General features: G+C 35.9%; 1 protein-coding gene across 3 annotated transcripts in view; it reads right to left on the reverse strand.

The window, feature by feature from the left end:
* LOC119526187 (complement factor H-related protein 4-like) overlaps nucleotides 1-9990 on the reverse strand; it is a 70491-nt gene extending 60501 nt beyond the window's left edge. For all 3 annotated transcript variants that reach the window (XR_005215140.1, XM_037825113.1, XM_037825112.1), the window contains exon 1: nucleotides 9834-9990. Coding sequence is in view for 2 of the 3 variants with exons in the window: in XM_037825113.1 (XP_037681041.1) it covers nucleotides 9834-9891 (58 nt within the window). In the remaining variant the exon portion in view is untranslated. The remainder of the gene's footprint in view (nucleotides 1-9833) is intronic.
* Nucleotides 9991-16742: the final 6752 nt, after the last annotated feature.

Below are 16742 nucleotides of genomic sequence, written 5' to 3' on the forward strand. Positions count from 1 at the left end.
ATCTCCTCTTTCACTCTCTTCAAAAACCATTCAACATTGATATTGAACTCACTCATTCTAGTTATAAACACTCTTATGAGCTATAGCAATTCCATTTTTAATCTGTAACTTACAGGAAATGTCTAATAAGAGTAAGTTCCAAAATTTTGATAACGAACTGAAGGACTGTGACCAAGACAGAGGCCTATGAAAACACAATTTTTTTTTCCACTAGGTAATAAACCAGCCATATAAAATAAAAGTACTGTTTTACTTTCATGCTTCATAAATGATTTATTTATTGCTCTTACCATTCATTGTTGTAGGAAGTTAAGTTTTGTTTAAAATTATGTTGCCAATTTTTATTTGGTTTGGGGGATCAGTTAGTCCTCTTAAAATAAATGGTGGCCAGTAACATTCTTTACACAGAAAATTCAATATATATATGTATATATATATAGACTTATTGTGATAAGTATTTACACTAAGTAAGGTTAAAAATCATATGTTTTCTACTTAACTATAACAGAGTAATTATTGACTGAACACTTTGTGGAGGAAATTAATTAAATCGTTTTCATTACACCTCTGAAAAGTAACTGACCTGCTTTTATGACTTTGACACTACCTTCTCTCAAATATGTTTCTCTGGTATTATGGCAACAAACTATTTTCGCTAGTCCTGGTCTCCTGTCTTTCTAATCCATCCTTGCATAACTTAAGACCTTCACCAAGTTGCTTCATTGCTCCACTTAAAATCTTTCAATGATTCTCATAGCAATGTGAGCAAAATCTAAATTCTTCAGTGTGGTGCATATAGAAACTCAGAACCTTGTACTAGCCTACCGCTTACCCATCACTCTCTTCTCCCTGACCTGCATCCTACACTGGGGTCTGCAGGAACAATGAACAAGTATCAGCAGAGCTCCATGCTCATTGAAGCCTTAGTGCCCTTACAGTGATTCCCCTCCGTATCTTCAATCTAAGAAATTCCCAGCTTTCTTTTAAGACTTCTCTTAGTCATTAAAGTCATATCACCAAGATATATTATCATTTAAGACATATTATCGAGACAACTCATGGCCTTTAAGACATACCATCAGCTGTTAAAGAGTTTTCACTAACCACAGCTATCTACTGGTAAGAATGGAAGCCCCTTCTTCGTGCCTCCAGAGTATACCATATTTGCTATGCTGATTATAAATATTAATTTATCATTATTGACTCAAAGAATGAGCTTTGCTCAAAGGGGCTCTTAAAAAGATGTCTGCCTCTCTCTGCAGGTAAATTAGACTAAGGAATTGGTAAGAATTTGAAGATTTTGTATAATGTTAAACAATAAACAGGGCAGAAATTTCTGCCATAGTGACATTAAAATGAAGTATGGGTCTAAGATAAATACTTTGAGTGTAATATTTCATTACAAAAGTCAACATCATCAGATTGTCCATGATGCACAAGTCAACAGTATCCCACTAAAGAAATCTTGGGTTACACTGTACTACAGATTTGATATTTTGAGGCAAAGCTCTATTTAGTGGCTTCAATTCTGCTCAGCAAGTATTTATAATAACCTCTCAGTGCAAATATAACAAAAGGCCACTTCTTAGGAGAGTTATTCAAACACAGAATGCCATCATGATACATCAGTGGAAAGAGTTAATAAATGTCAGCCTTTTAAAATTTTTAAAAATCTACTCTGAAAGCCAGTATTACAAAATTACAACTTGAAACACAAATGCTTGACATCTACTGCAGCATATAAGAGCAAACCACAGTGTAATGATGGTTAAGAGTTTGGACTTCGTTAACAGATAACATAGACTTTAATTTTATCTCTGACGTTTATGCCTTAATAACCTAAGGGGGTATATAATTTAACTGTTTTTGACCTCAGACCTTTCAGATATAAAAGAGATATGATGAAAATACATGAATCTTAGAGTTGTTTTGAAAGAAAAACTCTGAGGAGACAAAGACTTTATTGTTCCTTAGAACTTCAAAGGACAAGTTCACGTGCTCATTGCCTGGACAGATCAAGGGAGCAGCTTTGGGGAGCCCTGGAAGTAGCACCTGGTGCCCTGCCTGCTCCCATGCCCTGTGCTGTTTGGAGCCAGTCTACACTCCTATCGTGGGTCCCTGGCCTTGTTCTGGTGGGAAAGTATGCCCTGGGAAATTATTTTCAGCATGCCACCCCTCCCAGAATTTGCCCTCTAGGCAAAAGAGCTTGAGAAAACAGTAAAAGCAATGTTAGAAACTGTAGAGGCAAATATCTGGGGCAAAGATTACCTATTTTAAACAACTGGAAGAGGATCTGTCTCGTGGGAAATGGAGGGACCATTCAAACTCCTGTAAACAGGGAACTACAAAGCAACTAAGCACAAGCCCACAAGACACGTCCAGAAAAGACAGGGAGGACACTGTAGTTTGCAATTACCTTGGATGGAGTTTCCTGTTAGGATGGCTGAAATTCAACAAAATTGCTCTCATATCTCTAGATTATTATGATATCAAGAAAGAGACACCTCAGGGAATGAATCCCAGAGTTAACACTTAAAAATATTAAGATGTACAGTGGGCAACAAGATTACAAGACAAACAAAGAAATACAAAATGATGGCCCATCCAAAAGAAGAGGATAAACACCCAGAAAATGGCAATGAAGAAGACCAGAATGTGAGCATCCCAAACAAAGATTTCTTAAAAATGATCTTCAATATGCTCAAAGAGATAAAGGAAAATACAGAAAAAAAAAGCCAAAACAAAACAAAACTATACAATTTCAGGAGAACAACAAATAAGCATTATGAGAATGACCAATATGAGAATCTTAGTAAAGTCATATAAATTTTAACAAGAAACCTAAGAGGAACACTGGAATTGAAGACCACAATAACTGAAATGAAAAATTCTCTGGAGTTTTGAAACAGCTGATTGGAGCTAGTAGAAGACAGATTCAGCAAACTCAGAGACAAGACAACGGAAATGAAACAGGCTGAGCAGCAAAATGTAATAAGGATTATAAAAAGGGAAAATAGCCTAAGAGAGTTCTGAGACAACATCAAGCATGCACATTATGTAACATAATGAAAGAAATGAAGAAAGAGAAAGGAGCAGAATAGTTAAAGAAATAATGAGTCAGTACTTCCCAAAGTTAGCAAAAGGTGTGAATATGCAATCTGAGAAGCACACAGAAAATCAAACAGGATGAATATGAAGAAAACATACCCTGCCCTATATTGATCAAAGTATCAAATGCAAAGGACAAGGAAGTATTTCTGAAAGCTGCAAGAGAAAAATGTGTTATGTACAAGGGAGTCTCAATTAGACTGAGTGCCAATTTTTCATCAGAAACCACGGATGCAAGAAGGCAGTGGCTTGAAATACATAATGTGCTGAAAGAAAACAAGGATCAACAAACAATTTTATCTCTGGTGAGACATTCTTTCAAAAACAAGAGAGAGATTAAACATTCCCAGGTAAACAAGGGCTGAGGAATTTCTTCAGCACTGTACCTTCTCTACAAGCAAGGCTAAAGGGAGCTCTTCAGACTGAAAGGAAAGGACACTAAAGAATGGTTCAAAGCAGCATAAAAAATAAAGACCCCATTAAAGGTAAACATTTGAGCCATTATAAATGCCAGTACCATTTAATTGTACTCTTTGGTATGTAACTTTAGAATATAAATGAGTATAGACTGAGAAAGACAAAAATGGAGAAAACACAAATAAATAAAATCAGAAATGAATGGGGGACATTACTATTGACTCACAGAAATAAAAATGATCATAGGAGGATACAATGAACAATGATATGCCAACAAATTAGACAACCAAGATGAAATGGACAAATTCACAGAAACACATGAACAACCTCACTGACTCTAGAAGAAATACAATACCTCAACAGACTAATTGTAAGTGAAAAGATTGAATCAGTTATCAAAAACCTCCAAAAAAAGAAAAGCCCAAGAAAAGATGACTTCACAGGTGAATTCTATCAATCTTTCTAAGAAGAATTAATACAATTCTGCCCAAACTCTTTCAAAATTTGAAGAGGATGGTACACTACCTAACTCTTCTATGAAGCCAGCATGATCTTAATACCAAAACCAGATAAGATACTGCAGGAAAAGAAAATTACAAACCAAATTCTCTAATGAATATTGATGCAAAAATCCTCAACAAAATACTAGCAAATCAAATCCAACAGCACATTAACAGCAGATGTCCACTGTAACCATATATTTTCGACATCAACTGCAGAACTTGTTGGAGCACCTAGACAAAAAAACAAAAGTTATCCAAACTGGAAAGGTAGTAGTAAAACCTTCCCTACTTGCAGGTGACATGATCCTATATTTAGAGAATCCTGGAAAAAAAAACACAACATAAAGCAGCTACCTGAGCTAGTAAATGAGTTCAGCAAAGAGGTGGGATAAAAGATCAACCTGCAAAAATCAATGGTTTTTCTATACAGTAGTAATGAACTATCAAAAGAGGTAATGAAGTAAAAAACTCCATGTACAATGACAACTAAAAGAATCAAATATCTAGGAATAAACTTAAACAAGGTTGTAAAAATCTTGTATACAGAGATATATAAAACATTGCTAAAGAAATCAAAGAAGAACTGAATAAATGGAAAGACATTCTGTGCTGATGGATTAGAAGGCTAAATGTCATTAAGATGTCAGTTTTACCTAAATTAATCTATAGATTCAATGTGATGCTAATTAAAATTCCAGCAACCTATTTGGCACACATGGAAAAGCTAATTATCAAATTTATTTGGAGGGTTTAGGGGCCTTGAGTAGCCAAAAACATCTTGCAAAAGAAGAATATAGTGAGCTGACTCATGCTTCCTGGCTTTCAAGCATATTCTGGAGCCACAGTGGTCAAAACAGCATGAGAATGGCATAAAGATAGACATATAAATCAATGGAATTGAATTGAGAGTTTAGAAATAGCCCCGCACACCTATGGATAATTCTTTTTTGACAAGGCTCCCAAGTCCTCTCAACTTGGACATAACAGTCTCTTCAATAAATGATGTTGGGAGAACTGGACAGCCAATAAGCAAAAGAATGAAAGGGAAACACCACCTCATACTATATAAAAATTAAATCAAAATGGATCAAAGACCTAAATATAATAACCTGTGCCACTAAACTCCTAGAAGTAAATTTAGGGAAACAGATTCAAGATCTACTGATAAGTGGTAGTGTCTTAGACTTTACAGCCAAAGCACAAGCAATGAAAGAATAAAAAAATAGATTAACATGAAATCTCAAAATCAGATATTTCAGGGTTTCAAAGGTGTTTGTCACAAGGGTGAAAACATAACCGACTCAATGTGAGAAAATATATGAAAATCACATATTTGATAAAGGTTTAATATCCAGTACATATAAAGAAATCCTTCAACATAATCACAAAAAAACAACCAACCAAATTTTTTTAAATGGGCAAAAATCTTGGATAAACATTGCCCCAAAAAGATATATGGATGGCCAGAAAGCTCCTGAAAAGCCGTTCAACATCACTGTAGCCATCAAAGAAATGCAAATCCAAAACAACAATAAGTATCATCTCACACCAACTAGAATGGTCACTATTAAGCAAACAGGAACCTACACATGTTGTAGAAGATGTGGAGAAATGGAAACACATTCACTGTTGGTGGGAATGTAAAGTGGTACAGTTGCTATGGAGGATAGTTAGGTGGTACCTTGGGAAGCTAAATATAGAGTTGCCTTATGACATGGCAATCCCACTACTTGGGATGTATCTAGGAGATTTGAAAGCAGGGATGCAGTTATCTGCAAACTGGTGTCATAGTGACATTATTCACAATTGCCAAAAGATGGAAACAACCCATGTGCATCAACTGATGAATGGACATACAAAATGTGGCATATACATACAATGGAATATTATTCAGCAGTAAGAAAGAATGAAGTCCTGAAGCATGGGAAAACATGGATGATCCTTGAGGACATTATGTTAATTGAAATAATTCAGACACAAAATGATAAATATTGCACCATCTCACTGAAATGAACTAGTTATAATATGTAAACTCATAGACATAAAATTAGAGTATAGGTTACCTGGATGCAGAGTGAGGTTAAAGAATGGGGAGTGGCTGCTTAATATTGCAGAATGTTTAACTAGGTTGAACTTAAATATTTGGAAATGGGCAGAGGTGCCTGTAGCACATTATGGTGAAAATAATTAACACTACTGAATGGTGTGTGAATGTGGTAGAAAGGGGAATTTTAGAGTATGTAAGTCACCAGAAGGAACATTGGAGGTTAACACATGGGAATGCATGACACATGGAATTTGTGGTGGACAATGATTATGGCTAACTGCATAAATATAAAAATGCTCCTTCGTGAACTAGAACACATGTATGACAGTATTACAATGATTTAATTATAGAGGTGTATACAGAAAAAATGTACTGCTTGCAAACTATGGACTTTAGTTAACAATAATATTTTAATAGTCTCTCAACAATTAAATTGTACCACACCAGTACTATGGGCCAGTAATAGGGGAGGATAAGGGGCATGGGATATTTTTGGTTTTCTTTTTTCTTTTTATTTAGTTCTGTGAGTAATAAAAATGTTTTATAATTGATCATGTTAATAATGCACAACTATGTGATGATACTGTGAGCCACTGATTGTATACTTCGGGTGGTTTGTGTGGTGTGTGAAAATATCACAGTAAAATTACATTTAAAAAATAAATAAATAAATGGAAGGGATTCCAAGCTCATGTATTCTGAGATTAAATAATGTTAAGATGTCAACTCTTCCCAAAGCAATTTACAGACATAGTGAAATCCTAATCAAAATTCCAACAACTTTCTTTGTTGATATGGAAAAGCCATTCATAAAATATATGGAAGGGTAAGGGTCCCTGAATAGGCACAGCCATCTTGGAAAAGAAGAATTAATTGAGGACTCATACTTCCAATCCTAAAACTTAATATGAACAACAATTTCAGAACAGCATGTTACTGGAAAAAGGAGAGACATATAGTATGATAGAATTTAATTGAGAGCTCAGAAATCATTCCCCACACATGTGGCCAACTGATTTTTGCCAAAGGGAAAGACAACTCAATTGGGAATTAATAATCTCTTCAACAAATCATGATGGGAAAACTGGATCATCATGTGTAAAAATGAAAAAGAATTGAAGGAGGGCCCCCTATCTCACACGTAATACAAAAATCACTCAAAATGGACCAAAGACCAAAATATAAGTTCCATAACTATCAAACTCCTAGAAGAAAACATCAGGTAGCAACTTCAGGCCCTTGTGGTAGGAACGGTTTCTCAGACTTTACATCAAAACTGAAACAACAAAATAAAGAATAGATAAATGGGACCTCAACATTTTTTAAAAACCTTTGTGTTTCAAAGGACTTTATCATGAAATTAAAACTTCAACCCACAAAAGGGAAAATTTTTGGAAACCAGCTATCTGATAAAGGTTTAAAACCCAGAATATATATATAAAAATTCCTTCAACTTACTCACTAAAGGACAACTCAATTTAAGAATGGGCAAAAGAATTAGGTAAGCATGGCTCCAAAGAAGATATACAGATGGACAGAGAGCACCTGAAAAGATGCTCAACATCACTAGCCATAAGAGAAATGTAAATCAAAACCACAATGAGATACCATTTCATGGCACTCAATTTAAAAAATGATACCACACTAATGCAATATGTCAATAATAGACCACACTACTGTATCAAAAATGACTTTTATTTTTCACTGTAGTGGTCTTGTTCTAAACTCGCATTTTGTGTGATTTCCCTGCTTAAAACCTCCCAGTTGTTTCTCATTGTACTAGGAGTAAAATTCATAATATCTATTGAGCTTATACAGCCTTTAATAAAATAATTTCATACCCCAGCTTTTAATATGAGTCAAAGTAGCTTCCTAGTTTTTCATCAAACAATAGATGTCTTTTAATGCAGCAATGCTATTGCATGGATCTGGCCTTTTCTTTTCAGATCTTAACCTTAAAGTCAAAAACTAGAGACGACTTCCAAAACCATCTTTCATGAAATGTTCCTTCCATTCCTTGAATTCTTATAATTTTTATATTATCATGTACATCATTCTAAACCTTTATTTTCTCTTTTCTTTATTTTTGTCATTTATGTATTTTTAATGTCTCCCTCTTGGCATTATATCTGTGAATTAAGAGACACTGTCTCTCATAGACAACTGTATCTCCAACACTTATGGAAGGAGTTGGCAGATAAAATATTCACAGTAAATATTTTCTAGAATAATTAATGATAATTTGTTTTCACCACTAAAGTGTGAAGAAGTAGTGTCTTTGACTGTGCTTTAGGTATTTATTATCTAGGTTCACAAATTCCTTATGCCAATTAAACCTCTGTTTTGTACCACATAAAAGCATAGGACAATCTAGTAGACTTCTTGCTCAAATGTGTTCCTATTTTTCATAGTGTTTCCTAAGAAAGAATTTCAATGTTCTAAATAATACAGTGTAAACTTAAATTTCTGAATTAGAATCTTTATACAATCAGGATATTATCATTAATTTTTGTTATTTTACATAAATATAGCATTTATCAATAAAACTATGATCAAATAAGTTTATATTCACTTATATGATGCTGTAAATGTGATACAGGAAATTGAACTTTATGTGAAATTTAATTTTACCTTTACATGATTTTGTATCATTTCAATAAAAACAGTAAATATATATTCCTTAAACATAAAAGAATCTTTTAAAAGATTTTAACTGTGTTCTTGTCTATTATTTTCAATTATTGCCTATATTTAAATCATATCTTAAGTTAATGAATAATTATACTTTAGTTTACTAAACAAAGTGATAAATTTATTTATTTAGCTTCAGTATTCCACTTGTATTAATGATTTAGAGGAGGGAAAAATCTATAAGGAAGAACACCAAGGTATGTGTTGATGTCATTTTTAGAGTTAAATGAGGTATAAATTGTTTAGAAATATTTCCATGATTAAAATCACATAGAAAAATGGAATATCTGTGGAGGAGCATAAGAGTGGTTCAGTCCAAGTGGGCATTTAATTTATAATAACTTGCATATGAGAGTACTGTTTTTTTTTTTAAATGACAGGCTTTTAAAAATATATAGTGAAGAATTTATTATTTTAGTAATAGAAATCATATGCAATTATATTTGTTTCAATGTTTGTCAAGGAACTGAGTAAAGTAACTAAAATTTATTGTCATTGCATTGTAAATTGACTATATATTCTAGTTTTTCTTAAAGGAGATACTCCTTTTTTCATACTTCTAGTTTTGCTTAAATATTTAATTGCTAATGATAAATTTTAATAGATTTTTAATGTATAATTGGCACAATAAACCATACAAGTTTATAATATTCAATTTGGTATTTTGACATAAAAATCCATGAAGGCCACAATGAAGATAAAGGAACCATCCATACTCCCAGGACTTTCTCTGTAATGGAAATAAGACTTACATAAAATTTTGACTCCAGAATTGGGCTTTTAATGTGAAATATTTTCTAGATTTTATTAGAATATTTACATGTCTCCATAAACAGAATTGGATGGCTCTTCCTATATTGGAACTGGAAAATAAAGAAAGCACAGCTTATTTTCCCCTTATGTGAATAAGAGATAATTTTCCCATGAAGATATACTTTATTAGAATCTCACAATACAAAATATTTCTACAAGTTGATTCAGCCAAAACTACAGACACAGGAAAGTAGACATGACATAAAGTTACATTTAAAAGAGAAGCTGAGTTTTCAAATCTGTTTTCAACCTACCTTGTCCCTCAGCAGAGGAAACCCACAAGCTGAGAATGACATTGATGAGGAGCAACATATTAGATATTCCTGAAAGTATATAAATTCATATATTCCAGTTCCACAATTTGGAAGCAAATGCTTCAGTAGCAGTTATCCAGTGCGAGTCTGAATTTAAGTGCTTTAAAATCAGCTAGTTAATTAATGTCATTTAGTAAACATCAAGGTACAAAGAGTTTTGCAAAATCATGCTTTAGTTCCTCTAAGTGGTTTCACAATAATTTCTTGGAATTCATCACCTGCTAAGCACATGTACAACTTCTGTGGGAACAGGAAAGGACTGACTATAAAAGTAGTATCAAATACTAAGATTTAAACAAAACATTCTTGAAAATAGGTGAGGCATGGAATAGGGAAAATGGAGGCAGAACCGGCTTAAACAAGCCCTGTGGTAAAGGGAAAAAAGAGAGAATCTGCACCAGCTCCTTATATGGAAAAGTAACCATGGTTACTGGAATGTAAAGAGATATGAGGTAAAATCAAAGGAGGGTACTCCCAGCAGAAAATTTAAACAGAATGAACTCTCTTGGATAGGCTGATCAATTGAAAATCTCAGTAATGTGCTAGTTGGCTCTCTCAGACAGGCTGTACAAATTAAAATCTCAAAGATGGGCTAGTAAGTTTTCTCCAATAGGCTGTAACCTCTGTAGTACCTAGCCAATGAGGAAACAGGAGGGACTTTTGCATTAGGAAAAGGAGATTAAAAGATCACCATTCTCTTCCTCTCATGCACCAGCCCACCATGTTTTTGGCTCTGTGCCCTTTCTTGCAAGATCATAAATAAATTCTTTTCTCCTCCAGAACCAAGTGAGCATTTATTGCCTTACAGGTATTGCTTTATTTCCGACAGTTACTTTCATCCAACTTCAATAAACTGGTATCTCTGCAAACTAATAAGTATATTTAGAATTTAGTCAAATAACTATATTTTCATGGGCTTAGGAATACAATCTGATCTTTAAAAAGTCATATTAGTGAATGTATTTGAGAACATATTTATTTTAGGGCTCAATATATTCTGATTCATACATTGATTTCTCTTCTTTTCGAGGAATATCATGGAAGCCTCATCTTTATATGTACTGCTCTTTCTCTTATTAAATGTTTTATTCTTTATTTTTTTTCCATGTATTCTAGTTTGCTAATGCTACAGAATGCAAAACACCAGAGATGGATTGGCTTTTATAAAAAGGGGGTTTATTTGGCTACACATTTACAGTCTTAAGACCATAAAGTGTCCAAGGTAACACATCAGTAATCAGGTACCTTCACTGGAGGATGGCCAATGGCGTCCGGAAAACCTCTGTTAGCTGGGAAGGCACGTGGCTGGCATCTGCTCCAAAGTTCTGGTTTCAAAATGGCTTTCTCCCAGGACATTCCTCTCTAGCAAGCTTGCTCCTCTTCAAAACATCACTCACAGCTGCACTGAGTTCCTTCTCTTTGAGTCAGCTCATTTATGTGGCTCCACTGACCAAGGCCGACCCTGAATGCGTGGGGCCACGCCTCCATGGGAATATCTCATCAGAGTCATCACCCACAGCTGGGTGGGGCACATTCCAAGCAAATCTAATCAGCACAAAAGCATCTGCCCCACAAGGCTACATCAAAGATAATGGCGTTTGGGGGACACAATACATTCAAACTGGCACATTCCACCCCCTGGACCCCAAAATGATATTATCTTTCCAAATACAAAATACATTCATCCCACAACATCACAGAAACTTAAATCATTTCAGTAACAATAGTTAAGTACAAGATTCCATCAAAATCAATTATACATGTGGTCAGTCCTAATACAAAATTCCCCTCTATCTGTGAAACTCAGAACAAGTTATCTGCTTCCAATATACAAAGGCAGGACAGGCATAGGGTAAACATTCCCACTGCCATAAGAAGAAAGAGTAAGGAAAACAGGGTTAACAGGACCAAAACAGTTCCTAAAACCCACAGGACAAACTCCATTAGATTTCAAAGTCTGAGAGTCAATTACGAAACATTGCATCCTTGGGGCTTGAGAGATCGGGAGTCTAACCCTTCCTAAGGGCCTTTGTGGCAGCCCTTTCCTCTGCAAACACTTGGGTGAGTGCTCCAACATGTCCACACATTGGGGAGACCACCTTATCGGCCCAACCCTCCTCAAACATCGGGGCAGCTCCCAGATTCCCTTCCATTTCTGGGGCACATGCTCAACCCCTTCAGAACAGTGTAGTGGCAGCCAGGCTCTCCCTAGTTTCCTGGGAATGTGTTCCACCCTCTTTGGGGCTTGGGGTGGCAAGACATTTCCTGAGCATTGAGGTGGAAGGCCTGCCCTTGACCTCCAGGGCAAACTCACCCTTTCCATGCATGTGGGCCACTCCGCTCTCCCAGCCCAAGACCTCTTGACTCCAGACCTCAACCTCCATGGCTCTGTCTTTGAAGACGTTTTTCCTTTAGTTTGTTCCTTGTCTGTCTTCTACAGTCCAGACTGGCAATGTCTCTGTCTGTAAAGATCTTGCAAAAATTCTGTTGGTTTCACATGAAGCATGCACGGGTCAAAGCCATCAGACAATAGGACTTTCCACAAATCCTTTCTGGATAATTCCATCTCAAATTGTGGCTTGTACTGAGATGGTGGCTGGGTTCCATGTTTGGTTACATCCTCACATTGGGCTGTAGCTTCTGAGATTCCACCCCCTGGAAGCTCGTAATTTTCCAAGCCATCAGCTTCTGGTTACTTTGAACCCAAGAGTTCAGTTCTAAGTTTATCTCTCTCCACTCGCATTTTGCTATAAGCTACAAGAAGAAGCCAGGTTACATCCTCCACATGTAGTCTGGAGATCTCTTCAGCTAAGTATTCCAGCTTGTCACTTTCAAATTCTCCCTTCCATCTGACACTAGGACTCAATTTTGCCAAATTCTCTGCCACTTTAAAACAAGGATCACCATTCTTCCAGTTTGCAAAAATACATTCATCATTTCCACTCCAGTCCTCATCAGAAGTATCTTTAGAGTCCATATTTCTATAAACAGTCTCTTTAAAGCAGTTTTGGCCATTTCTATCAAGCTCCTCACAATTCTTTCAGAATCTTCCCCGTATCCATTTGAAAAGCCGTTCCAACATGTTTGGTATTTGCAAACACAAGAGCAAAAACACCCCACTTCTCTGGTACCAAAATCTGTTCTAGTTTGCTAATGCTGCAGAATGAAAAACACCAGAAATGGATTGGCTTTTACAAAAAGGGGATTTATTTGGCTACACAGTTACAGTCTTGAGGCCATAAAGTGTCCAAGGGAAAACATCAGCAATCGGGTACCTTCTCTGGAGGATGGCCAATGACATCCGGAAAACCTCTGTTAGCTGGGAAGGCACGTGGCTGGCATCTGCTCCAAAGTTCTGGTTTCAAAATGGCCTTCTCCCAAGACATTCCTCTCTAGCAAGCTTGCTCCTCTTCAAAACATCACTCACAGCTGCACTGAGTTCCTTCTCTTTGAGTCAGCCCATTTATATGGCTCCACTGACCAAGGCCCACCCTGAATGGGTGGGGCCATGCCTCCATGGGAATATCTCATCAGAGTCATCACCCACAGCTGGGTGGGGCACATTCCAAGCAAATCTAATCAGCACCAAAGCATCTGCCCCACAAGGCTACATCAAAGATAATGGCATTTGAGGGCCACAATACATTAAAACTGGCACACCATGTATGAATAAGTTATGCTCAATTATATTTCTCATGCCTAAAAATATCATCCTTCCCTTTGAAGGAGCTGCTAACTAACAGATAGTTAATATTCTAATTACAATATTACTATAAAAGTGGAAAAAACAATTGGTGACCAATTATACATGCATTAACAAGTTAATGCATGCATAATTATGTATTTATTTATTTAATCATTTGTTTATTTATGTGCTATAGATATAGCAATTTTAAGGATTAAATAAATTTAAAAACGATATATAAATATATATATACATATATACAACTTCTGCAATAACAGTTTATATCAGGTTCACCCTTCTACAAATAATAATTACAAATCCAAAATGAAATATAAAATTTAGCAGCTTGAGTGGGCATAAGCAAGGAGAAATTAGCTGTTCAACTCTTGAAAGAATCAAATCAAACTATGAGACCCTTATTTATCCAGTTTTTCAACTGATAAGGCTTAAGTGAAAAGCAGGAATCTTATCTCAATGGGCAAAGCAGGTCTGAATCTGGGGCTGGCAGAACAGTTGTCAATTTAGAAGGGGAATGCATGAAGAAAGGGAAGTCCATTAGTGAAGCCACAAAATAGCTACCTATCAGCTCCCTTTCAATTTTTAGTGTCTCTTCACTGAGGATGTTTGACTTGAAAACTCCAAGCAGATCATTTGAAAAGAAAATTATTGTAAGGCTGGAAAAAGTGAAAAATTCAACTAAATGTCCAGTGTGGAGAGAAAGAGATTGGAGTTCAAAGCCAGTATACACTGGCAAATTCATCACCTGTTCTACTGAAATAGAGAACAGATGTTTTAGGAGTAATTAGCAGATCACAGAAGTTAACTATGAACTGTTCACTTGGACTAAGATAAACTGAAATAGACCAACCCTAATAAAACAGAACGCCAAAACCTTAATAGAATAATAAATTTCTACCAGGAATATTACTTCCTTCCAGAAGAAAAGTAAATATTTTCCAGATGAATAGATCACAGTCTATAATCTCTACAATATATTATTCATGTAACAATAACCTTTAAAATATAACCAAAAAATATAAGCAAGGAAGAAATTGTAAAATTTAACCTTCAAAGCTGGAAACAGGATACAGTGGAAGCTCCTATTCTCACAAAGGAGCAATTTGTAAATGTAAGGTGTGCAAACATATGTAAATGTTAAGTTTTCACCTTGTCTCCTAGCTTCTGAAGAAAACAGGAAAACAGGGAATAATTAAATTACTGAAGTACTCCAAAGGTGTTACATGATATGTAAATGTAAAGTTTGCACCTTTTACAAATGCCACTTGGCTCCTGAAGAAAACAGGAAAACAAAAATAACTAAATTGATTCCCTTTGTCTCTCATGGGTTTAGCCAAATAAAAAATCATTGGGAGAGTGCCCCAATCCTCCTAGATATAGATAGCCTTTTGTCTGTCACTCTTGTTGCATGTTAATTCAATGATTAGTTCTCTTTGTCTCTGAACCTGGGTATAAAACCCAATTAAAAAGACACTCAGAGATACAGATTTGGGATAATTTCCCTTGTCTTCCTGTTGGCTTAAATTAAACTACCTTTTCCTCTTCACCTGGGTTCAGTGTAACATCTATTAGCCACGCTGAGCCACAGACACATATTTGACAAGTGCCCCTTCTTCAGTCACAATGTACAATAAAATCTTGCTAGGCATGCAAAGAAGAAGAAAATATGATCTGTATTCAAGAGAAAAAAAAATCTATCACTAGAAACAGGTCCAAAGAGAACCAAATGAAAAATAAGCAGGTAAAACATATACTTAAAATATAGGAGAAAAACTATTGGAATTTAGAGGAAATACAGATAAATATATATGAATAATATCTGAAGAGATGTATAATTTGATAAAAGAATGAAACTTCAATCCTAGAACTGAAAATACAGCATCCAATTGTTATATTTAACAATGGAGAAAATTCACAGCTGAATGTACAATGCAAAAAATGTCATCAATGGGCTTTAAAATAATGTAACAGGCATTCTCCAAAATGAAACAGAGAGAAAAAGATGATTGAAAGAATTAATAAAGTCTTAACAACTTTTGAAGTAGTATCATATTGTCCTCATATGTGTATTTGTCATTCCACAAGAAGATGAAAGGCAAAGATTGTGGCAGATAAACCAACTGAGTAATTTTGGATAATGTTTCCAACTGTTATCATGAAGTAAAGGAACCAAGAAGGCAAGATTGCACAACAGGGAACACCAGGAATTGTTTTGTCCTCTATGCAAGGTAGTAAACTATCAAAAACTGTCTGAAACAATTATTTTGGGGGCATCAGAGACTAGAATTATACTATAAACTCTCCATGGAAGAATGGAAAGAAGAGACTGATAAACTGAGATGAAATCTGTGAGTAGATCTCTCCAGGATGAAGAGGTTGACCATCACTACTGGCATTACCAGCTACCTCAGGAGCCACTCCATGGCTGGAAATAGATGTCTTCTCTTCCAGGAACAGGGGTGGGGAATACGGTTGGGCAGAGATTGTGGCTTCTGATTACAAATTTGTTCTGTTGGGTACCAGCTCCAGGCACAGCTAAATTTACAACCCACCCAGGGAAGAAAGTACCTGGCAGAACCTGTTTCAAATGGCTCCCAGCAGGGGAGGAAGTAGGGCATAATGTGAGACACAGTAACCACTCATGGAAGTGGGATTCAGTGTGCTGAAGGATGAGTTATTCCCAAGAAAAATGGTGGCAAGCCCACATAGTGTCTATGGCTTTCAATTAGCAAACTTGGAGTGCTATATCCAGCTCTGAGAATGGCTATGGCTGTCACAAGCCAGGACAAAAATCTGGCATCCTTACTTTCAATCCCATCCCCACCAGGGATAGAATTGGGGCTGATTGAGAGACAGTAAATTCTTGGGGTGGCAGGGGCCAAGTTGTTGAAGGAAGTCACTTCCCCAAGAAAAACATGGGGCTGTGTCAATGCTGGACAGTGCCTGTGGCTTCTGATTAGTGAACACTGATGCTGGACTCTAGATCTCAGAATAGCTACACATTCAAACCACCCGTCACAGAAAGCAGCTGGCAATTTGCCTCAACCATGCCCTGGCAGGGGTGGAAGTGAGGCTGATTGAGAGACACTGTAACTTCTCAATGTGTCTTACCCCACCTCAAAAAAAAAAAAAAAAAAAAAGAAAAG

The sequence above is a fragment of the Choloepus didactylus genome, chromosome 2, assembly GCF_015220235.1.
Source record: "Choloepus didactylus isolate mChoDid1 chromosome 2, mChoDid1.pri, whole genome shotgun sequence".
NCBI classification, from domain to species: domain Eukaryota; kingdom Metazoa; phylum Chordata; class Mammalia; order Pilosa; family Megalonychidae; genus Choloepus; species Choloepus didactylus.